The 25,511-nt window shown below is 41.4% G+C and overlaps 1 protein-coding gene across 4 annotated transcripts in view; it reads left to right on the forward strand.

The window, feature by feature from the left end:
- Positions 1–25,511, forward strand: part of ZNF516 (zinc finger protein 516) — a 100,865-nt gene that overhangs the window by 26,678 nt on the left and 48,676 nt on the right. For all 4 annotated transcript variants that reach the window (XR_004306171.1, XM_015855123.2, XM_015855125.2 and 1 more), the window contains exon 2: positions 14,640–16,649. Coding sequence is in view for 3 of the 4 variants with exons in the window: in XM_015855123.2 (XP_015710609.1) it covers positions 14,753–16,649 (1,897 nt within the window). In the remaining variant the exon portion in view is untranslated. The remainder of the gene's footprint in view (positions 1–14,639; positions 16,650–25,511) is intronic.

Below are 25,511 nucleotides of genomic sequence, written 5' to 3' on the forward strand. Positions count from 1 at the left end.
TGGAGAAGACTTCTCTTATGCAAGTGTACCATGCTGCTACAGGGATGCTGAATGTGACCCTGTGTGAGGCCTTCTTTAGGACTGTTTGAATGAGAAGATGGCTGCAGCTGGGAAACTGCCATGTACTGGGGTTAGGTGTGCAGTTACTTGGCTGCTGCTAGCAGCTGCTGAAGGTGTAAGATGGTGTATTAGAGGATAAAGGCTCAGAGTAGCATCTACCATCAAGAGTGCATCTCAGCAAGTTGGCCTTCTGACTTCTCTTTTACAGGTTACTTAGTAATTTGAGTCAAAGCAACCCAATGACAAGCCCAACAACAATGTGAGGTTTGTCTACTGCCTGAGAGAAGTTCTGTCTTCTGATGGAATTGTCATCAACTGTCCTACATAAATTCTGATTTATTTATTTTTTTCTTGGTTATACTTAACTAAGTTATGATGCTTTAAACATTATACTTGAATTCCTCATTTTGTAAAATCTAGTCAAAAGCACTGAGGAAAAATATTTATGAACTGAAATCTCAATTGCTCAATACCTCCGTCAAGCACTTTTTTCCTCCTACTCCCAGAAAAGAATAGTTTCTCTGAGGCTTTTTAATTTATTTACTTATTTATTTATTGTTTCATGGCTCATGAATTCCATGAAGTAAGTGGAGTCTGCTTACGCTTTCTAATCTGACCTCCACTGAATGAGTATGTAGAAGGATTATTCTATCACCTGGCATTAGATGTTGGTAGGTAAGCTGCTGTAGTTTTCTGAGGTGCATTTTAAGGGTGGATTGGAGGGAGGCAGGGATACCACATCTGTACAATTCAGCTGCGTGTTTTGATTTTGTCAGTGGAGAAGATAAGCATCTTTTCCTAAAGCCTGTCTTTCTGTAGCCTGGATGTTAGCAACCCAAAACAGAAAGTAAATTCCTGTGCTTCTTGGCTGTTGGAAAAAGCTTGAGAATCAACTGAGTGTGTTGTAAAAGCTCAAAAGGCAAATAAAAGAATTCACAGCTATGTTGTGTTTAAAAATCTCTCCAAAGTGTTTCGGTATCTTTTGATATTGAGTGCTTGACCCATGAGATTTAGTACTTTGTGTTGGCAGTACTATAATCGTGATTTTTATTGTGCTTTATTTGCAAATTTTAAATGTACTTGTTTTTTTTGGATTACATTTTCAAGTAACACCTTCTTGACTTTATTAATTGAATTAGTCACCTGCGGTAAGTTCAGGAGATTCAGAGATACCTATCAGGGGAGAAGTATAATGGAACAATGACTGATATTTAGCATTTAGTAGTAAAGTTGTGGTGTCACAGAATCACAGAATGGCCCGGGTTGGAAGGGACCTCAAGGATCATGTAGTTCCAACCCCCCTGCCTGGCAGGGCCACCAAACTTACACATTTACTAGATCAGGTTGCCCAGGGCCCCGTCCAACCTGGCCTTGAACACCTCCAAGGACGGGGCATCCACAACCTCCCTGGGCAGCCTGTTCCAGAGCCTAACCACTCTCCTAGTGAAGAAACCATAAGGTCTCATAAGGAGTTGTCCTACTTGATTATGAGCCTGATAAATATATATATATTTTTAAATGAAAAAGGCTTATGAATGGAAAATAGTTCATATTAGATACAGTAGATGGTCAGTGGTACAGTACCCAGCAGTAACAATGTTTTGCCATCAAGAATGTGTGAGGTTATTTTTACCATTAGCTGTGACTTCTTTATACAGCAAGTTTTTCTTGCAAGGAAATCTTCTCTTCGTTTTAATAGCAGTGACTTTGATCAAAGTTCCCATTACCTAAGGAAGTAAATACGGGTGTGCTTATCTAAACCTGCTAAAATCCCAAATCCTCTGAAGTACTGGCAAACACTGGAGCTGACTATTGTAAACTTGCCAAAACTAGATTACACCTGCCTAAAAATGTGCTTTTAGTCAGACATCTTCTATTAGTTTTATTCAGTATTCTTACTGAAATATGACCCTCTTCATTTCAGTGGAGACTGTTCCTTTTTTGTTTGTGCTGAAAATGAAGCATCCGTAGAGTGCTAAAGACATTATTTAGTTATAAATGGTTTGTTCTGGTAGTGAGAAGTGCCAAGTAACTGTAGTGCAAGCAGTCATTTATGGACAGAGGAAATATAAAGCTGTGCTGTTACATCACAATTATTTAGCACTCTCTAAGGTGTGCAAGTATATTGAGAAAGAATAGATGAGTAATAAATGGGTGATGTGCAGTAAAGTGAAAGTGATAAAAAGATATGTAGCAGAAAATATGAGGCTGGTCTTCACCTTCGTGGCTGAGGCAAACTACGTTTGTGCGTTAGGAATAATATCCCCAAACATCCCGTAATTAGTCAGTCATGCAGTAATCCATGCTTATTTGTTGTGTAACAGGTTTAAGGACTTATCAGTGTGGCTCAAATTCTACTCTCAGAGTTAAAGAGTCACAGTTATATCGTCCTTCTTGGGTGGAAAATCTACTTGTCTAAGTGTTGCCCTAAGAAGCAAGGAAGTACTTGCATTTGCGGAATAGTAAAATGTGTAATATCAAGCCACAGGTACCTGCTGGGGTAGAATTGGTTTGGAAAGCTTGTAGGTCAGCCGCAGAATCATAGAATGGCCTGGGTTGAAAAGGACCTCAAAGTTTCAACCCCCTGCTATGTGCAGGGTCACCAACAACCAGACCAGGCTGCCCAGAGCCACATCCAGCCTGGCCTTGAATGCCTCCAGGGATGGGGCATCCACAGCCTCCTTGGGCAACCTGTTCCAGTGTGTCACCACACTCTGTGTGAAAAACTTCCTCCTAATAGCTAACATAAACCTCCCCTGTCTCAATTTAAAACCATTCTCCCTTGTCTTGTCACTATCCACCCATGTAAACAGCTGTTCCCTCCCCTGTTTATATGCTCCCTTCAAGTACTGAAAGGCTGCAATGAGGTCTTCCTTGATCCTTCTTCAAGCTAAACAAGCCCAGTTCTCTCAACCTTTCTTCATAGGAGAGGTTCTCCAGCCCACTGATCATCTTACTGGCACTCCTCTGGACCCGTTTCAAGTGTTCTATGTCCTTCCTGTACTGGGGACCCCTGGATGCAGTACTCCAGATGGGATCTCACAAGAGCTGAATAGAGGGGGACAATCACTTCCCTCTCGCTGCTGGACACCCCCTTTTTAATGGGGTATAGACATTAACAGCTGTAAGAATACTTTGCTGATATGAGACTCATCTCTAGGTACCTTAGACCTTAATTTGATGTCCTGGAGAGCCCACTTCTTTTCCAATTACCTGTGAATTGAAGAAGTGGGGAGAAAACTGCTTCATTAGGTGGTACGTGGCACTTGAAATGCATTTGCTGTGAAGCTTCTTGCATGTAATTGTTACCCTGCAAATAAGCAGATACCTGTGTTTCAGAAAGGCAATTATGTTAGAGGTTTGAGTTCCCGGGGAGAGCTGAGCAGTAGTGTTTTTCAGGTGCTTGTTGATTCTCATTGGGCTCTACACATCAGCTGAGGTGCCTGAGGAGAGCAGAGAAGCTTGGTGAGGATGACTATGCAAGAAGAGCTGAGCCCAGTGATGCTTGATTTATGCTTTGTTTTTTCAGTACCTCATGGTAAATGGAGGCCCAGTAAGAGGTGAGGTCTAGGCAGGCAACAGAGGGTATTAGTTTAGTTTTGGGGGTCAGGGGAAAATAATGTGTTTTTTTTTTTAGATTTGCTTATTGATGAAAGAGGGACTGCAACTCTTTGAAAGGTGAAGCTTCGCTTTATAGTGATAATTTGCTCTTAGAAAGTATTTGAAGTCAGAACATTTGGCACTGTATAAAAGTGTATAAAAGATCTCAGGCCTCTGCCTTGAGGAACACACACACCACTTAGATCATGTGTAATAAGTATTATATGTATAATGCATTTGGGTAAATAAACAACATGGTGATGGGAGGAGGAAGAGAAGGCCCTATTGGAAGAAGCAGGGGCATTGAGGAGAAAGGAGAAAGCAAAGGCTGAAGAGTGAGCTGAGAACACTCAGGGGAGGAGGTAGGGAAAAGTGGCCTTTAAACTCTATCAGCGGGATGGGCACGGCTTGGGAGAGAGGTGAGAAACGTGGAGCTGTGTGCAGGTGATCCAGAAGGGATGTGACAGCCAGGCTGGGCAGCAGCCTGCGTGGGCAGCTGGGGCTGGGAGGCATGGCGGTGACAAAGGCAGGGAGGAGCCGGCCGGGATCCAGCAATGAAGGAGGTCAGTGCCATATGAGCTGTGCGAGTGTGATGCTGTGGGCATATGCTGTGACGGAAGCGTGTGTGTGGCAATAGCATCGGGCTGACTTCTTGTCACAGAGAGTGTGCACGAGAGGAGGGTGGCTGTGGGGCTGTGTCACAGCCAAGGTGCTTTGGAGGGATAAAGGCTAACTCTGTAATACCTAGCGATGCAAACAGATTTATGTTCACCTCGTGTCTCAAGGTGTGTGCAATTCGTATTTATTTTACCCATTGATAGATCTGTCTTGGAAGTTGTAGTGAGTGGAAAAATAAACAAATGAGCAGCCTGCGCAGCCAGGCCTTGCTTCCCTTCAGGCTTGTTTGCTTGCTCCGCTTCCAGGGGTTTATCTGTTTTCCATCTCCCTAATAGTTACTCAGCATTTGTGAGCTGAGGCTGTATGGGACTTAAAAAATTGGGATGGATTTTGGTCCTTTCCTTATCTGTAATTTTAAAATACCTGAGAAGGCCAGCAATGAACTTAGTGTTGTTTTTGGGGATGAATGTCCCTCTGGGCCCTTCTTTCATGGCATAGGCTGCCCAGGGAGGGATCACCATCCATGCAGGTGTTCAAGGAACTTGTGGATGTGGCACTGAGAGATGTGGTCAGTGGGTATGGTGGGATAGGATGGTGACTGGACTAGATGATCTTAGAGGTCTTTTCCAACCTGGATGATTCTGTGACTCTGTGGTACTGTGTACTACATCTGGGTGTGTGTCTGTGGATTTTAGGGGAAATTACACTTGTGCTGTATGTGAGGGGCTGGCCCAACCATTTTAAGTCTTTTATTTCAAAATATTTAATTAAATGACAAGATAAGATAAGGAGAGGGAGTAACTGTATCAATTCATATAAGGAAAGTAGAGTATCCCTGAACAGAGTTATGAGGGTTGATCTTGTGATATTCACTACCTCCCAACTTACCTTTTAATGCTAAGAGCTGCAGAAAGCTCTAAGATAAATTTATCGAGGGATGAATCAACATCTAACACATTCTGGTCTTTAAAACTGCTGGTGAACTTGGAAATTAGCAAGCCCTCCCTTAAACTACTAGCAGTCTTCTGGCTTACTACCAAGTACGAGGTAAACTCATCATCACAAACTGTGCATTAAGTTGTCTTCAGGGGCACTGTGGACATTAGTGAAGAGAAAGTGAAAAGGAAAATATTTCTAAGGTGCTGGATATCTGCAGATTTGCCTTCTGTGCTGCTCTTGTCTGTTTTGTGGTTGGTGTTGCTGAGCCAGAGCTGCCTGTGGCTTCAGTAATATAGAAAGTCTCAGCTTTGCTGGTCTGGGATCCCTGATGTACAGCGTCTGTGTGTTGAAGTGGACATAGTGTGTGTGCCCAGAATGCAGAGAATGGAAAAGCTGTAATTGAATGTCTTAATTACCTGCTTAAGTTCTTAAATGGTTAAGAAAGCTTCCTAAAATAGAGCTAGTCCATTCTGTTTAGTGCTCTGCAGGAGCTTACAGGAAAATACCACCTCCAAAAAAAGTAACCTAACAACTGAGAATGAGTTTTTGGTGTTGCGTGCTTTGTGAGCTTGGTGTTGCTTTTCAGTGCTAAACCCTGCTACCTCGGAAAGTAATGTTTAACAGAATGCTTTTATGGCTTACTACATATAACGATCCCTCCTTGTATTTCAGGGCACAGTTCCTCTCCTTCCCCTGCACTCCCCTCCCTTCCCCTTTCACTCTTATTTTTGTGCATGTGTTTTGATGTTGTTGGGTATTTTTGTAGCTCTCTTGAAAGGGGGACTTTGAAAGGTGATAAGGAAGTCAGCCCAAAACCTTGTTCCAGCGTTTTACAATACTTTTATAATCTGGGGGAAAAAGTGAGCAAATAACTTGCTGGTGTTAGTTCAGAAATCTTTTTTTATTGCACTAAGGCTTTAATAGTTAGTCTAACAACAGTGCTGCAGTTCTGGATCTGTTAACAGGTTAACGCTTGGCAACGCTTATATTTATAAGGTAATGATTTTACTGTAGCAATTTGAGCAGCAGGATATATTAGGTATAAGAAGAAACAATTTATTACCTTGAATTTCTTAATTCTCCACACAGCTTATTTCATAGCAATGTACCGTAGAAACAATCGTTACCTCCCATTGACCCATTGAACAGCTAGCTGTAGCTAGTAAATTTGCTCTGTATTAAACACACAGCTTATTGCATTCAGGTTCTGTTCTGCATAAGCCATTCCAATGCAGCATGCAGGTACTACAGCACTGATGCAGATCCCTCCTTGGTGTAATTGTGTGTTATGACAGCAAGAATCTGGCCACTATGTGCAGTGTTCTTAACGTAACTTTTGCTGGGAATACACCATTCAAAATGTTTATTTTTAGTCACACACATGTTGTTCTTGTGTTCAAGACTTGATGCACGCAGAACAAAGATATTCCAATTTTAGCTAATGGTATGTCTTCCCATTTGAGATAAATTAATCTCATGGCGCTGCGTGCATTCACAGCAGCTGGGGACGTGGTTTGTTTGGAGCTTGAATTGATGGGGCAGATGTAAGAGGGAGAAAGGAGATGTATGTGTGAGTTGCACTAGCATTTTATGCCAGCTGATGATCCAATTCCCATTCTTTTGCAGAAAATATATATACATTAAAAGTAAATATTTTCTCATCATGATGCTGAGAATAAAAGCAGGTACTTCTCTTCCCTCCCCTCCTCCACCCCATCATTTTAAGATTAAAACCTGAGCAGAATGTAGTGAAGCACACTGGCAGGAAAATGCCCTGCCCACCCAGTTTGCAGTCAGCCCCCATGCTGCAGATTTAAAATGGCCATGTTGCAACTCCCTGCAAATTGGTTTGCAGTGGAAACCCTAACAAGATCATTAAATATAAAAGCCCTGTTGGATGCTGGGAAAGTACTGTGCTGCACATACATGTGTGTATCTCCATGGACGTGCATGAATGGGCAGCATCAATGCCATCGATTTGAATAAGGAGGTAATGTACAGTATGAGGTGACTTTGCTTGTATTTGGAAGTGACTTGTGTTTATTGTGGCATGGCCAGAATGGTGAATGTTTCCTCAGTTATTATTTGATAGCACTTGAATATGAAAGTTAAATTAAATTAATTTAAATTAATTAAAGACACAAAACTAACTCATTTGTGTAGGTGTGGCCAAATAAGAGAACATTATTGTTAAAATGAAGTAAAATGGGATTATGCATGGTGGTTTTTTTCTTTTTTTTTCTTCTTTTTTTCATTTATTTATTTATTTTTTAACTTAAAATGAGGCTCATATTCAGAATTAGTAATGTACAGCTTGTCAAAGTAAGAGCTTTTGACTTCCTAACATATATCATTAATGACCCTAGGAAAAAAAAAAATCACATCTGCACTAGTTCAGTTCTTGGCTTTTCTAGGGCTGATCAATAATCACATTGTGTATTCATTCCCTCCAGCCCCCCACCCTGCAAGGTCAACTTTAACTACTGGTCTTTATATTTCAGAAGAAGGACGTGGACTCCTTTATGCATTAATAATATTGGTCTCAGTGTTTCCTTTGGATCTAATTTACTGTTACCCCATCAGAAATGAGTAACTTGTTTTTCTTTGTTTTTCTTTCTTTTAACACTTTTATCATTTTTCTTGAGAGCTTTTCACTGCTACCCTATGGTGCAGTGTTGAGCGATCTAAGTAGAAATTTGACTGAGGATGCTGAAGTTGGCTACAGTTTTCCTATTTAAATGGATCAACTCATTATTGTATTGTTGAATGTGAACGTGACAATAGGAGAACAATTCCAGGGCTTCTTGTCTGGATGGCAACACAGCTGGTGCTATGAGGTCTGTCCAAATGTGACTGGTCAAGCATAACAAGTTAGTTCTAATTAGAAGTTCTTATTTACATTGCGTTAGAAAATAGTTTGCTGGTAGGCGTTTGAATGAAGTTGGTTCATTTTCTTCTCCTTGCCTTGCGAGATTAATGTTGTTTTTTGATTTGTCCCGCAGCCAGAATAAGTAGCCTTGGAAGAATCTTGCCTTTAAAATAAGCTTTTTATTTTGTAGTGGTCTCTCACGACTGCTTTAAAATAAAGGGTTATTGTGGGTGGTTGTGTCAGTGTTGCATATCACCACTAGATTAAGTCTTGTGATGGTGGCATTTTGTGATTTCTGCGTTGTTGTTTTCATTCCATGGAAGGACTAGTGATACTGGATCCCTTTTATTCATTTCTTCATATTAGAGTGGAAATGTAGTTTGTTCATAATGGATTATTGATTGGTCTGAGAACAGCAGAAGCCCCAAGGCCTTGTCATCAATGGTACTTACTTTCCCAATAGTGAATGCATCACTTCATGCAGCTATTTGCAACCCCGGTCTGTAGGATATAAGCCCGTAATTGTTAATCTTGTACAGCGCCGTTTTTAGGGAGAGGAACTCTTCATTGTCATTATAGGATTTTCCCCCTCAATTTGTTCAAAGAATGGTCTCTTTGTTTTGTGAGCAAGATAAAGCTTGTCCTGGATGTTAATGATATATTTTAATTCATTGCTCATAATACTACAGTGTAACCAATAGAGCGCACTGCTTTGTCTCCAGAAGACAAACACGCACAGTGCACTAAAACACAAAATATGTACTGAGTGGGTGACAGCTCCGTGTTTCTCGACAAACCCTGGAGCAGAGCAGGGCAAACTCCCCCCCTCCCCACTCCTGTATTGCTGCTTTAGGAACCACTAAAAACTGGGTTGCGCAGTCCCTATTGTCCTGCTGGCTTGGTTTTGAGAGAGGTCACCTCGCTGCAGCTGCTTACCTCGAGCTTTATCAACGGCAGTGATTTTTATCTTTATTCCAGCGTCTTCTCCCCTCCTCCCCCCACCAAAGGGTGCAACATCACTTTGGAAAGACCAGACTCTGCTTTTGTAGCCCTGGCTGCTGGGTTGGAGCCTGCTGCAGGATGCCATTAGCTCATGGAGGGAGGAAGACACAAAACCTTCCGATGTAGTCAGAGGAGCTCAAAATAATGTTTCAGTGTTTGAAAGGCAAACTTCCCAGATGGGAGCAGCTTCCTCAGCTTCAGGGGATGGCTGGTTTAAAATGATTAAACGAGTATTGCAAAATGCTGCTTAAGGATTGGGTTTTCTAAAACATAGCTGGAATAAAATTAAGCTAATAGAAATTCCGTGTTTTTTCCAGGAGCTTTTGCTTTTTCCCTTTCCAGTCATCGTGTCAATTCTGGCAGGCTTATACAAACTTTTCAGACAGGCTTGTTGTTAAGATTCATTCGTAATAATTGAATACATTTAAAAATTAGGCAGTCGTCTTCCATAACTGGCTCTGGATTTGCTGATAGCTGTTCACTGGATTAGTTTGGATTACTCTCAGAAAATCAATTCAGAGCTACGTTGCCTTTACCTAATGGCAACTTTAGTCCCTAGGTCAGAGCATATGAGGATTTCCTGTAAAGTCAAGGGTGGGCTTTACTGTTTAAAGATACACTTGGACTTCTACCATGCAGTTGAGTATGACTTTGGGGCAGTCTGAGTCTTCGCAAGCCTGGAGTGATCAGCTCTCCTGGCTGCATTTCTTCAAAAGATACAACTTCCTTACATTCACCTATAGATATCTGCATGCGATGTCCTATCACTGCATCATGTAAAAGAATTTCAGTGAGATTTTTTTTGTTTCTAAGATCACAACTCACAGTGTTGTTTGTTTTTTCTTCTTCTAAGTCACTGCTGCTTTTGGCAGAGGGGCACAATGGAGTGATTGCGGTGTGTATTTAAACCTCTCTGAGATTAGAAGAGTGGTATTTCTACAGTGTATTTATCTTTCAGATGGGACTTGAAATACTGACACCCAAACTGAAAACATTTGGGTTTAAAATATACTTGCTGCTTTGTGAAAAGATGTGAGAGGCTTCCTAAGATGTCTCTTCTTGTTTATTACCTATTGAGGAATCTTCTCATCTGTGGCAGGAAAATAAAGGATTTACAGTTTTCTGTATGTTGGAACAGGGTTAATTTTCTCCTCTTTTTTTACTCTGTCTACACTGCTCAAGGTATTTGTATCTAAGTATGTGGGAGATGAATTTGCAATTTTTTCAATGAGGTATCACTCTTTACATTCTATTATTTTTTTTCCCAAGTTTTCCACCTTGTTTGTTTTCTATGTATTTCTTTCCTTCATTATTTTCCAAGTGGCACAAAAAGGCCTTGAGAGGGCTGTGTGGCCAGCTGCGGGGACTAAGCATGTCTCATCTTCTTTCAGAACGTGCAGGTGGCATAAAAAGTAGAGTATCAGGTATTGCAGAGTGCTCCTGTTTTATTTAAAGCATTGTTCCTTCCCCTTTTACCCGTGCCTCACTTTACAACTCATTTTAGCTGTGAGGACAATGGAGCCTGTGATGTCATCAGTGCCCAGTGCTCTACTGGGGAATCATTTAATGTTTTGGGTTGGAAGGAACCTCACAGATCAGCTAGTTCTAACCCCCTGCCACAGGCAAGGTTGCAGAATGCTAAATCAGGCTGCCCAGGGCCCCATCCAACCTGGCATTGGGAGCCTCCAGGGATGGCACACCCTCAGCTTCTCTGGGCAGCTGTGACAGTACCTCACTGCCCTCTCTGTGAAAAACTTTCCCTGACATCTAATCAAAATTTCCTTTCCTTTAGTTTAAAACTGTTCCTTTTTGTCCTGTCAAACCATTCCCCCAGTTCTAGCAAAGCTATGGGTGATGCTGAAGCTCCCAGCCCCCTGTGTAACAGCAGGTTGGCTTTGGCCAAATGCATTTTCTTTCAAGCCAGAAAATCTTTCCAAGCTCAATATTAGAGCCTATTAGATGTTTTGGTGCCTAAACATTTGAAATAGAGTCCACTTACTTTTAACTCCAGCTTCATCCTCTGCTAGTAGGAGTCTCCCTGCCTTGGCAGCCTGGGAGGAATCTACAGACTGGATGTAACTCTGCTGTGAACTGTGCTTGAGAATTGCGTAGCCTGAATTTGGACCAAAGAGATGAAAGGGTTCTGGTTACCACCTGAATTACTTAGATGTGATGCCTTGGACTAGTTGGTCAGATACCATGTGCATTTGAAGTGTATTATTTTGGAATACTTTCAAATTCATAACTAGGTCAAAATATTTTTATTGTTGCAGTCAGACAGAAAAAAAATACCCAGCACAACACTGTGGCAGAATTTTACTTGCTGCAAAGGAGTAAACAGTACAATTTGGTTTTCTACTCAACATCTTCCATCTCTTGTGCCATTTCTGATGTTGAAATTATTGTCTGATAATTAATGTGGAAGTTACTAAGCGTAAATTGGTAGAATTCTTGGTGTTACTTTCCTTGTTTTGCAGGTTTGGTCTCGTGAATGGAAGCATTTTTCAAAGTTGTTTTTATTTTGCATTTGCTGCTTTTCTCCTTTCTAATGAACAGTAGCTTTGTTGTTCTGCAAAGAGCCCCTCGAAGAGAATTATGTATAAGAGGCACTTAGAGGATGCGAAGTGGGAGTTGAAAGCTGCTCCTGTGTATCTTTGTCAGTCCGTTTACTACAGCCTAAAGCAGACCTGCATGTACTGTGTAAAGACTCAGATTTGGTGAATGCCCGTCCTCCCCTTGGAATTTCTGTTGGTGGGAGATGAGACCTGAAATGCTCCAAGTTTTAAGTGTATGTTAATACAAACAATGCAAAACCGGGAACGCTCACTTCAACTTACGCTATAAATTGCAGCATGCAGGCCAAGCTAAAGTATTAAAGCACAACTGACTGCCTTGCAATATTTTGATGAAGATTATATACTTCCATTAATTATTTTAAGTTAATAAAATCATTTGGCAATCTTTAAACTCTAGCTTATTTTTCCCCCTCAGGCCTAATTGAATATAGGGCTTGGGGCAGCTTCTCTGAGTGACTGTATCTCTCTTATAAGTAATGCTTTCTTCATATCCTCATTTTCGTAACTTAGCTTCATTAATGAAAATGCTATGAATAATTAAAATTAAATATGTCATGGCTAAGCATAGGAAAGCTGTGGTCGAGTAAACAAAGGGACTCTGACACTTTGGATTTATACGTGCTTTAATTGCTGCTTGCAGCATTCTTGTCTGACTAAGTTTGACTCTTAAAACTCTTGAATTTTCAGACAAGAAACACTATAGAAAGTTGAATTAAAATGAGACCTACATTTAAAAAAAAAAAAGAAAAAAGAAAGAAAAACAAAGAAAAGGTTGCTTGTCTAAAAGCTTACTATTAAGCAGTGTTCTTGCTGGTGTAAAGTGCAGAAAACGTGGAATGTAGAAGGCATCTAAAATACCCAGAACAGTCTGTCCCTAAGGCTTACTAGTTGTTGTTTTTTTTTTTCCTCCCTTTCTCTACAGAACATTTCAGAAGCAGCTGCAGCTTATTCAAGTATACTGTAGTGTGAAAGGCAAAAAGTATTACTTTGCTGTTTCTTCTTACCATTTAATGAGTTTTAGGTCAAGTCTTTGGTTACGAGACAATCTGGGTTGCTACTTGGCAGTCTTGCATTATGAGTCACATAAATGAAAATATTACTCTGTGTTGTTTCATCCCTCAGTATGCAGTGGAAACCATGTTTTTATTTGTGATTTTGCATGTTTCTACCATCTGATACAGCAAAAACTCCCAGTGGTTGCCATCCTTTATATACTCAGAGTTTGCTGTCAGGCTGTTCCTTTGCTTGGTCTTAAATTTCAGAGATTAATTCAGATATTCGTTTGCGTGCTTCCTGCTTATATGGACTTCTGAATTTGTGATCTGGTATGATTTGCACCCCCCGCCCCCAGGCTAATATGTTACTTCCAAACTAGTCGTAATATAAAAATGCTTTGTTCAAGAAATGAAATTGCATTTGTGGTACATCTGTTTTAGATATTATTATCAGCTGTCTGTGAAAAAAGGTGGCTTGAATAGATGCTGTTGATAGCTCGTAACGTGCTGCACAGACATGAGATGCAGAAAATTAAACCCAGAAATGAATGGTTTTGTAGCAAATAAGAGGACTAAATTAACTTAAATATAATGCAGTTATGCTATACTGTGTAACTGAGATGAGCATTGCATCAGCTTTACCTTGCTTTTTGTTAAGCTTGTGCTGGTGATGTGATTTGACTGTATTTACTCATTCATGTACTGAAGAGGTTCAAAGGTGAATACAGTGAGAAACCTTTGTGACTTTAGATCTGTAGCTCTTTGGTTTTTGAGTCATAGATCTCAAATGATGGATGCATGAGTATGTAGCCTTGTTTTTGTTAGTTACATTTTAAGATGCTGATGTTTTCTTAACTCAATAATAGTTTGGTGCTGTTCATTACAGAACGTCGTATCCTTTGATCCAGTCATGTGGTGTCTGTAGTTCTTAATGAGGATAGGAAAGGGAGAAGATTTTTGTTATACAGTTGTAAATGAAAAAGAAGTGATGTATTAAAATCTAACCATAATTTTTTTGCTATATGAGAGGAGGAGATATGCTGGTGCATTGCATATTGCATTGCTGAGGCAGATAATGACCACCGTATTTATTGTGGCAGAACACAAAGGCTTTTTGACTTTATTAATCTGTTTTGTTAATCGAAGTTGCTTCTTCCTCTGTTTGTTTGTTTACGGTTAAGGCTCTTTGTCATTGAGGTGGTTGCTCTTGTGGTTTCCTGTACGCCTTGCTGACATAAATCACCCACTTTTAAGATGAGTTGATACCTAAGCATGTTATCAGTTCACTTTGTCAGACTGAAACTAAATATTATGTTTCGAGTTTTCTTCCTTATTGCCCATCAGAAAATAACTATTAGTTACCCGGAATGCTTTGTCAGGCTCTGCGTTCTCATTTTGTCTTTAATCAATGTATTGAATGTGCTCAGTTTCTGCTCCTGCTCTGTGTGTGCCACATCAAGCACATCAGAACTGTCTGAGATGCAAAGTAAAGCAGTTTCCAGCAGGAATTTGATATTTGCTAAAGTCTCTAAGAAAGCCTTTTATCTTTGGCAAGTAAGTATTTTACATGAAATTACTCATGATGGTAAAGCCGCAGATTTAAATTGTAATAGCCCCCTCAAGAAATGTTTTCCTCATGTAAGGTGCGTTTTTTAGCCACTTCTGCTTGGTTTTAAAACAAGAAGTATTTTTAAAGTTTGCATTTGTGTAAGACAACGTGATGTAAGTTTACGGAAATTTAGTTCTTTTTTTATAGTTTCTTCTTTTTAGATTTTATTAATGGTGCTTTGAATGCTGACCATTGAAGTCTAGAATATCAGGGAAGCTGCTGCTTTTTGGTGCAATAAGTTGTAGCACAGTATGCTTTTGAGTGTGGCGTGTCAGAATCTGTTGAAGTCAAAATATTAATGAGTTGAAATACACTTAAGAATCTGCTTTACATGATCTTTGTAAGTTTATGTGCTTTTCTTCTTGTTCCAGGTGATCTCTGCCATCCGCTAACAGAACACGCAGAAATAAATCGGCGCTTTGAGCAGCTGCAAGGAGAAATGTTACTCCAAGAATGAAGCAATAAAACATCTCTGCAGAACCGTATGATTGAGAACACGGTTCAACCCTCCTCTGCTGCCAGACATGCTTTAATCCTCCTGCCCCACTCACCCTCTGCTGCAGTAATACAGATGGATCGTAGCAGAGAGGCAGAAATGGCATTACGGAGATCCTCCAGTCCAGGCAAGCTGAGCAAGAATGACATGGATGCTGACAAGACCATGTGCCACAGCTGCTGCATCTGTGGTAAAAGTTTCCCTTTTCAGAGCTCCTTATCGCAGCATATGAGGAAGCACACAGGTGAGAAGCCCTACAAATGCCCTTACTGCGATCACAGAGCTTCCCAAAAGGGCAACCTGAAGATCCACATCCGTAGCCACAGGACAGGCACTTTAAGTCAGGGACATGAGGTGGAGATGGGAGAGGCGCAGCTGGGTGAGATGGGAGTGTCGGAGGGCCTTGGTGGCTGCACCAGCCCCACCAAAAGCACGTCTGCCTGCAACAAGATCTTGAATGGTAGCGCTCAGTTAGACAGCAGCAAGATCTTGTTGAGAAGCAGCAAAAAGGATGCCACAGAGGTGACGCCTGCTGAGGAGGATGGCAAGCTGACTGCTTACCCATGCACCTTCTGCAAAAGCAAATTTGAAAGGAAGAAGGACCTGGAGCAGCACCTGCACCAGATCCACAAACCATTCAAGTGCAGGCTTTGCAACTTCATGACCCTGAGGGAGGAGTCATTGTTAAGCCACGTGGAGAAGGACCATGTTACTGCTCAGGTCCCAAATGGGGAGGCCTACACTGAGAACTGCAAGAGTGAGCTGAGTGCTGGTGAGTTTCCTTGTGAAGTCTGCGGTCAGACCTTCAGTCAGACCTGGTTCCTGAAAGCTCACATGAAAAAGCATAGGGGCTCATTTGATCATGGCTGCCACATTTGTGGCAGAAGATTCAAAGAGCCCTGGTTTCTCAAAAACCACATGAAGTCGCATGGCCCGAGATCTGGGAGCAAAAACAAACTGAAAAATGAGCTGGAGCTCATAGCCACTATAAATGATGTGATACAGGAGGAGACGATTGTGACTGGCTTGTCCCTGTATGAAGTCTGCACCAAGTGTGGAAATCTGTTTACAAATATGGAAAGTCTAAAAGCTCATAATGCTGTGCACTACCGGGCTCAGCGGGGCAGCACTGGGGATAAAACCGAGGGCTTAATGGATGGGAGCCTGAGCCCCTCAGTAACAAAGCAGTTTTTCTTGCAGTGTCTCAGTCTAAGGCCATCTGTAGGGACGGATAGAGTTACAAGAGGACAGCCTGGAAAAAGAGTAGCTGAGCTGGATCCAGTCAGTAGCTACCAAGCTTGGCAGCTGGCCACCAAAGGAAAAGTAGCAGAGCCCTCTGAGTATGTGAAGTATTTGGGGTGGGACGAGGCCCTGGCAGACGCGGATGTGACTTACGACAAAGATAAGAGGGAATACATCCTCGTCAACCAGGAGAAGCGCAAACGGGAGCAGGATTCGCCCAGCAACCCCAAGAAGAAGAGCTGTCCCAGTGGGCGCCTGGAGAAGGCCAGCAGTGTCCTGCCAGGGGAGAGCTGCCCACCTGCCCAGGGTGCTGTGGACTACCGTCCCTCCTCACGGCAGGGCAGGCGGGCCACCCAGAACAAGTCCACCGAGTGCTTTGAGTGTGGCAAGATCTTCCGCACCTACCACCAAATGGTGCTGCACTCACGGGTGCACCGCAAGGAGCGGAGGAGCTGCCGTGAGGGTGGGACGGCTGCCCAGCCTGACCGCTATGGCTCCAGCAGCGAAGAAGGGGACTTGGGTTCCGTCAGTGGACCCAGCACACCTGACTCCGCGTCTGCTCTGGAGGACTCAGCCACCTCTGGCCTAGGGGAAGAGGGGGCTGAGGAGAGCTCAGAGGAGGGAGTAGCTGACCCCTCGCTAGGTAAGATGTCTGCTGGCTGGGCCACGCAGTGAGTAAAGCATGTGGGCTGGAGATGCAGGCTGGATGGAGTCCTCTGCCCAACATGCATTGCTTTGCGTGGCAGTTTCATTGATGCTGTTGTGATAGATGTGAGGTCAGAGGATGTCTTCAGAAGGTGCAGGTAAATCTGTGTTTCAGTGGGGAACCATCTCAGTGACCTGCAGCAAATTACCTCTGCTGTTACGTCATGCTGCCCTCCCCAGCTCAATAAATGTGTAGCTAGGGTACCTAGGGACATGATTTAGTGGGCAATATTGGTGGTAGGTGGATGGTTGGACTAGATTTCTTCAAGGTTTTTTTCCACCTATATGATTCTGTGATATCTCAGGGGTTATTTTTCCCCAGTTAATGGACAGCCCCAATCCTTCCTTCAGCAAGCTCATTCAGAAAGGGTGCAGCTTGTGTGTTGTTGCTTCTAAGCACATCAACTCATTAATAGCCAGCATGAAAGGTGTTTCTCTCCTCTCCTTTCTGCTTTGCTTCTCAAACTTGTGTTTATAACTCCAAGGGCTATAATTAATCTCTCCGGGTTAAAGCGGTCCTTTGAGCCCAACACTACTAAATGGAACAAATTATGCTCCAAATAACAGCAAAGTAAATATTTAAAAGAACATTATTAACCACTTTTTGTCTGTGTGTATATATATGTATATATATATACACACACATAAAAATATATATACAAATATATATGAAGAACAAAGTTATCTGTAAATTAAACTCATTTTCAAGACTATCTCTGAAGTACAATCTGCACTGTTGTAGAATAAGGCGGATTTATTTTACTAGCTGTGTTCTTTAGGTTTTCATGTACTGTAGTGCTTTCTCCAGTGGCTGCAAACCCCATAGTGACCCTAAAGCAATGCTTGCCAGTACTGTGCATTAATAACTGCATTTTTAGTACAGTTGTAAAGCAGTCTGGGATACTGTGTCATGAAGCTTCTTTCATGAAATATTGTGGGGGGTTAGGGCGGCTAACATTGGGCCACCATCGTTTGACAGTGTGGTTTTCAAAATGTTGAAGGTGAAGAGGAAACCAAAGGACTAAAACTGTTGGGCAGGAAGGTGTATGAAACCCATCCATTTGTCTTTAGTAATTACAGGAAGGGTCCTCAGCTTGATTTAACCACAACTTGAGTCAAGTTCCCTGTGGACAGTTTGGGTTCACAGGATGACAGAAATTTAAATTAAACCAAGAACCCCCACCCTTTTTAATGCTTTCTTATCCATTTCACAACTCCAAGAAGTCCTAATGACAAATTAACTCAAATATTGTCACTGTTATTAATTGTTATTGCACAGTTAAAAAACGCGTAATTCAGTTTTCCTATCTACATTTCCTTGGATTTGTGTTTGTAGTTCATGGGCCTGTACTTGTTTTGTGTGGAAACCCATCAGCTGCTGCCTGAAGCACGTCTATACAATTGATACAAAACGTAATTCTAAAGCTGCAGCTTTGTCTGGAGTTAAATGGGGCTGCCATATTTTACCGATGTAATGTACAGTGCCCTTATGGAAACCACTGTGATGGAAAACCATCTCTCTGGAGACAGGCTGAAAACACTGGAACACTTTTCACATGATGTTCAAACAGTGAGGCTGTTCTTCTGTGCTCTCCCTATTCAGCACTTTATTTTTAACAAGAGGAGCTGTCTCATCTCTTTCGCTGTCCCAGTTCTTACCTCAGTAGAAGCTCAGCCCTTGTCTCATGAGTGAAACGTGAGAGTTTGAGTTGCACAGCAGTTTCTCTCACAGGAATTAAGGTGACTGGATTAACCACTGTCTCTAACCAGCACCAGGAATCTCATTCCTTTGGGTGCCAAATTGGTTCTTATCTGTTTTGCTGAATACTAAAGAAGAAGAAAACTGATAGGCCTCAGTAAAGATATATCTTAAAAAAGGGATGCATTTGCATTGATTGTCTGTAATGGTCACTGCTGCATTTTACATTTTACAAGTTCACAAGTGACAAAGACTTTTTAATTGAAAAGGAAGGATTTTATTTTATTTTATTTTATTTTATTTTATTTTATTTTATTTTATTTTATTTTATTTTATTTTATTTTATTTATTTTCCCCCTGTAGCACATCAAATTTTAGGACTGTTTCTCACTTTTGTCCTTTTGGTATCAGGTTTGCTGAGACTGCACTTACGCTGTTTGCTACGGGACTGTGGTCCTTCTGTCTAGCAAGCTGTAGGATTCGTTTTACTCTTCTGCAAGCTAGAGTTTTAATTTGAGAGGCTTTCTTTTCCTCCTCAACCAACACAGACAGAAGGTCTTAAGAATACAGGCCAAATTCCACACTCATAAACGTCCTGTTAAAATCAGATGGTCCAGTGTGGCTTTCAGATGTGTTTTGCCCTAGAAGTGCTGTGTTTTGCTGTCCTCTGCTGTGGCTCATTGTAGCCATTCTTGCTGGTGAACCTTTTCTGTTGGGAGCAGAGCTCCAGTGCTGCAGACAGCAGCCACCCCCAGCAGAGGCGGGCAAACCGTGCTCTGTGCTCTCAGTTCCTCTTCCTGATGTGCCTGCTGTGGTAGTATTTTTACTCAGACTGTGGTCAGGAAAATCTTGCATTAATCACAAGGTTATTTTAAATAATAGAAGTTTACTTTCATATCTATTTTTTCCCCATCTGACATGTTAACCCTGTTACACAGGGTCAGAAGAGGGTCTTGGTACTATCAGCCATTGAAAGTTCTAGTCCTGATTTAGCTGAAGGCACCTCTGTGCATTTAACTTAGTAATCTGAGTGGTCCTGCTGACACATGGGGTAGTTAGTAAGTGGATTGCCCCATATCTTGCATCAAGGGAGCTGGGTGTGCACCTCCATCCTCACTTTGGGCTAACAGATGCTGGGGCTGAGGGTGACTGGAGATGGGGAAAAGCAACAGAGCTTACTGGGAGAAAAGCAAGGAATGCACTTTGCATGTGAAATGGGGTTGAGAGCCTCCAGGGTAACCACTTCTTTACTCATAACACATCAGTAATTTGTCTCTGCTGTGTACATAGAGTAAGATAATGATTTCTCAGGCATGAGAGTGATGCGTGCAGACCCTGCTTATCAGCTGCCAGGGGAAAGTTGGCAGGTTACAAACTGATTTCCATCTTATTGGAAGGAGGGCAAAAAATGAAACAATTCTCTTATGTTACACGGGCAGAGTACCATGTGATACCTGTCATACAAAGTTGTCATATGCATGATGTTCATGTGCTTTGTATGACAGCCACCTGGGAAAAGGTGCCCCAGAGCACCTTTAAATTCTAAGAGCAGACTTAGTATATTTTTGAGCTCTCCCCACTCCAAATGAGTCTTTGTTTTTATTTGGTATTCAGGTCACTAGCAAACTGTACCTGAATTTCCACTCAGTTGAATTTGACGCTGTTTGAGCCACTGGTAACTTGTTGCTTAGCACTTCCTCCATTTAAAGACAGATTCTATGATTTTAACTTCTTAATTAAAAGAACTCCAGTGTTATGACTAAGCAGGTAGAGGGAAGTTGTACAGCAATAGAAGTGGAAGGAGAAATACAGTGTTTTTTTTCCTTCAGTCTAAACTTCTCTCCTAAATATAATATTTAATGTGCAAAAGAAACAGTTCAGCCTGTGTGTATGTACATGTGTGTTCATTCAGTGGTCAGTATTTTTAAGGCTTAAGACAGGCACTCATGCTGTCATGGTATATTTAGTAATTGAGGTGTTGCATTTTGTTAGACTAGGCGCTAGGGACTATTTGAGTCCTGAAATAAAGAAGGAAGTATGATTTTAAAGATATGACTGCTTCTGACAGGTGGGAAGATGAAGAAAAGAAGTGAAAACAATTTAAATACCACTTGGTGCTCGGCAAACATGTACTAAAAGAACAGGTCTTTGATATCCCAGTCTAGATCTTGGGGAAAGGGAAAATGTCATAAAGTTGCTTCTTTTTCTTTCTGCCAAATACGGTGTTTGAATGCAAAATACTAAAATAAAACTAGAAGGGGGAAGAGACAGACAGGCACCAAACCCAGGATTGTTATGTAGGAATAAAGGAAAGGAATGCTTCTTGTTCTAGCCTGACATTATCAAGGAAGGAAGCAAGTGAAAGGAGAGAATGTATTGCATCTTAGAGGGGATGCTGCTTTCAGTGGGAATAATCTCCTCCATTTTGTTTTGTTTCTTTTCTGCCTATTACCTCTATTTTCTTCTTTTTTTTTTTTTTCCCCTATGTCAGACTCCTCCAAATTTTCAAAATACTTTAAGGAGAAACTGATTCATTCTTACTTGATACATGCTGGCTTTATTATGCTGGCTAATGCAGGAAGGGACTGATTGCGGAGGAAACCTGTTGTGTGAGACCCTGCATAAATATAACACCAGGTGTAAGGAGCTCCCAGTCTGAAAAGATAAGATGGACAGAAATGGCTGGAAAGCACAGAATACAAAAACAAACAAAAAACCAAAAAACAATGAAAACAAAACAGCTGTGTGTGGCTGTATTTTTCTTGCATTGGGAAATACCAGTGGTTTGGTGGGACTTACCTGGGAGAAGATGAGCTCAATGGAAGGGCAAGAGGAGATGTGGCAATAAGGAAGAGTGGAAGGAAGTGTAGGACAGCGCTGGGTTTTGAACCTTCCAAGGCAGAGCTAAGATTTGGGGCATCTTGCGTTGAAGCCCAAGGGCTTACAGCATCCTGGCCTGAGGTGGGTGATGCCAGGAGGCTTTATGTGTTTGTTAAAACAAGAGGTCAGGAACAGTCAAACAGGAGGCAGAGCTGCATGAGCTCCCTGTGTTTGCTGTTTGCATCCACTACCTTGATGTTATGAACTCACTAAATTGTAAGAATTCGCATCTCCTTACTTGGTTTTAATTAAAAATAAATAAATAAATAAAATAAGTAGTGCCTGGGCTTGTTTGCATCTGTTTAAAAACTCTTGGAAATTCAATGGATTTAGTTTCTTTGTTGTTGAATTGAAAGGGAGGAGAGCTACCTATGAATTGTTACAGATTAATACAAACAGGAAGATGTAACAGATAGCATTTATCCCAGACACGTTATAAGAAAATCCTGTATGTAAATTGCAATGCTAGAATAGAAAGATAATGACATTTGTACGACTGGCAGAGATTTGTGAAGCATAGATTTGGATTTTGTTCTATTCAGATATAAATTCTTACAAATCCAAGAGCTGGTACCGTAACAAAAAGTGCCTAATCTCATAGGAGTTTTGATTTAAATTAAAGAAATAGAAGGTAAGCATCTTCCAGAGTTGCTTTCATTTTCCAGTAGAATGGTGGGACTGTTGTTTGAGGAAGAACAGTATGTAGACATAAAGAGAAGTTGTAAGTAAAAACAGAAAAATGAAAACATGTTCTGACTCCAGAGTAAGAACAAAGAATAAAGAAAGAAAGCTCTAGTGAATATATGCTGTTGAAAAACTGAGTGCTTGCAGTATAGCTGCCAGGATCTAATGCCAGAACTTCCTTGTTTTGCTTATATGAAAACATGTTTATCTGTATACAGGGGTATACAAGATAAATCTTCTCCACTATTTTTAGATTTTGCTGTGTAGCTTAATCAAATAACTGTACTTCAGGAACTTCATATGCCACATTCCCATTGCACTCTCATGCAAATTACTTTCTGTAGTTGGCCTCTATTCCCAGGTAAATAGCGATAGGACAAGACGTACTGGCTTTAAGTTGTATCAGCTTCAGGTTGGGTATTAGGGGAAATTCCTTTTCATAAAGAGCAGTGATGGCTGCCCAGGAGGGTGGTGGGGTCACCATCCCTGGAGCTGATCAAGAACTGTGTGGATGTGGCACTGAGGGACACGGTCAGTGGGCGTGGTGCGGGTGGGCTGATGGTTGGACTGGGTGATCTTAGAGGGCTTTTCCAACCTCACTGATTCTGTAACTGCCACTGAAGACAATGCTATTATGAAGTCTTGCACCAAATGAAGATCTTGTTCTACATGTATAAGCTTGAGTGTGCTGAAGTTATTTAGCATATTTGTTTAGTAGAATAAGTGCACAACGAATTGGAGAATATGTCTGTGCTGGACAGCTGGTAACTTCTGCCTCAGTTTCCTTGAAATTGAGTAGATTCAAGGCAGAACAGCGTCAGTGGCTTCTGTTAGAACCCTACAATGGAAATAACATTTTGCTGGGTTTATGCTCTTTGTCTAGCAATTAATTTTGACATTGCCCAGGAGTGGTTGTTGGAATACAAAACCACCTCAACTTTACAGCTCTCAACTGTTGTTTTTATTGTTAATGCTGAGACTTTGAAATGCAACAGAGTGACGATTCAAGTCATCAGGGGAAACAGAGAGAGACAAGGACCCAATGCTTGCAGAAGTGAGATCTGCTAGGCATCATTTGGACTTTGTTCCTCAAAACAAATTGAGTGGATTAGGACTAAATCAGCTACATAGTTGTGCCATGCCTAGTAATACAATTGAGAAACTTTTTGCCTTGTAGTAATGCACATAGTCCCATTCTGATGCATGTGGGAAAGCTGCATGTGGTGTGGCATTGTCTTATGAGCTCAAATTTCTTTGCACAGCACTGCAGGTTTAGGCACTTTTGATCAGTACAGACCTGTGTGCATCTGTGCAGCAGCACTCCATTGCCTCTCCCCTCCCCTTTGGTCCCTAGTACAATCCTCAGGAGTGCAGTGAAAATCTCTGGTGTGAGTATCTTCCTGTGGTGCTGTCATCCACAGTAGCTTTCTGTTTTCATTTATCTTCTTAAATGATGAGACAATATGAATGGTAAGAATAACTGATGGAACAGAATGAAATAATAGAAATAATGCTGATCATTTCAAGGAAATAGATGACAAGAAGATTACAGGCAGCCAGAATTGCTGAAGTGTGTATCAAGGAGAAGGAGAAGAGAGGCACAGGACTTCCAGATGTGTGGTTAAAAACCTTCTTTGGTGCATGTGCCTCATAAATGTGAAGTTGTTTAGCCCCTTATTTTAGGCTCCCGGAGGCTGTGCTCTGAGAAGCTCTTACAAAAATGATTGATTGGAACAGGGCAGTAACTGTGGGATAATGCAGTCTGTACCCTTTAATGCTATATATTACCCTGACATCATACTAACTAAGGAACATTTAATGATTGCCCTGTAGGCATCTTGGGTAATTTCCACTGTGTTCCTGATTACCAAGCTCCTTGTTACTAGGTCCTGACTTAACTCAGTCTGATGTAGTGTGGGTGGCCGGCACAAGAGCTGAACAGGAGCTCCAGCTGCTCCTGCAGTGGGGCAGGGTGATGGGGAGCAGATAACGCACAGTCAGCTCAAGTCAGAACTAAGACAGCAAGTGCTGGCTGAGAAGGAAATACCTCAGTAAATGCATGACTTCTGCCAGGTACGGTCTCTGTTGTTGGTGGAGAGTGAGCTTCAGCAACGTTTTGAATTTACTAATGCAACTGTTGCACTCTTTTTATGCTGTGCAAACGGTTCAGTGGGAGTCCCATGGTGTAAATACTGCAGAATTTTGTACATCAATGATACTTCCACTGTATTTTAGTTTTAACTGTTACTTTCCTCTGCCTATGTTGACGTGCACAATAACAAGTGAATCAATTAGACCAGCATATTTAGGCAGTTTTGTAGCTGTGAGTATATGATATGAGCAACGGAGACATGGTTCAGCTGTGAAGAAAACTTGTGCGGAGATACCGACAGAGAGATAGGTTTCCTCAGCCTTTGTTTTATCTGTCAGGAAGCAAGGAGGTGAGTGTGGTTTCTTAAAGGGACATGATAGCAAGATAAACTTTGCCCTGGAGCTTGTCTAAGATGCCCAAAGCAAGATTATGTCTTCATCCTTCCTCAGTAGCTTTTGAAATTGCTGTCACGCCAGGTTCTTTAAGGACTGTTTGTGGCTGGCCAATCCTTTCTAAAACACCAGTATCCATTTCATGCTTTACAACAAGCATGTAAAAATATATACATACTTTTTTTTCAGGGATGTGGAAAACTATTAGCAATGCTGGGTTTAGTTGATGCATTCAAAAAAATACCTCCCCTTATGTTTAATAAATTTGCACAGTGGGTCCAGTTTTTGCATTTGGCTTTCAGCTTTTTTTCAGCAAGTTTACTAAACTCCTGCATATAAGGCACCTACTTTTGAATTCAGCCTTCAGTAACTTCAACAGCTTCCTCAAAGGCATCACTTCTTTATGCCTACCTTAACCTTGCTGCCTTTTTAAAAGCCACTATAGCAATTTACTGATGTTTCTGTTACATTAACATATAGCACGTGCAATATCACCCTGTGACATTTATAGGCATAAAATCACATTGTGTAATGCTTTTATTTTCTAGCAGTTTCTGATTAGTGAGCAAGGACCCCATCCCCCCAACTAGTAAAACAAGATTTCAGCAATGCAAATTGTGCAACGCTAGTGGCTTTAATCTGATTTCCAAATATTTCTGTAGCACCATAGCTGTGCTGAGTGGGGATTCTGCTGATCTCTAAATGGCTGCTAACAGGGGATAAGTGTGGGTGTCTTTGATGTTTGATCTTTTTTGCTGCCCTTAACATTATGGTTCACAGTTTGATCCCTCTTAAACTGAGAGTCGGGTCTTCTTTGTTAAGGGCTGGGTTTGGCAGTGGATGCTCTTGGTGTGCCTCTGTGGGTGGGATGGGCCTCAGGTGAAACCTAGTGGGATCCAGAGCTGCACAGGATATAAAAGTAACACAGTTTGGCTTGGTGTACGCTCAGCTAACTTGTTTTCAGCAGCTGCATTTTGCAAATATGGGTTTCACTAGGTCACTTAACTTCACTTTATTCTTGTATTTATTTGCTTATTTCCTATGCCAGTAGTC

Source organism: Coturnix japonica, chromosome 2 (genome assembly GCF_001577835.2).
Source record: "Coturnix japonica isolate 7356 chromosome 2, Coturnix japonica 2.1, whole genome shotgun sequence".
In the NCBI taxonomy this organism is placed as follows: Eukaryota; Metazoa; Chordata; class Aves; order Galliformes; family Phasianidae; genus Coturnix; species Coturnix japonica.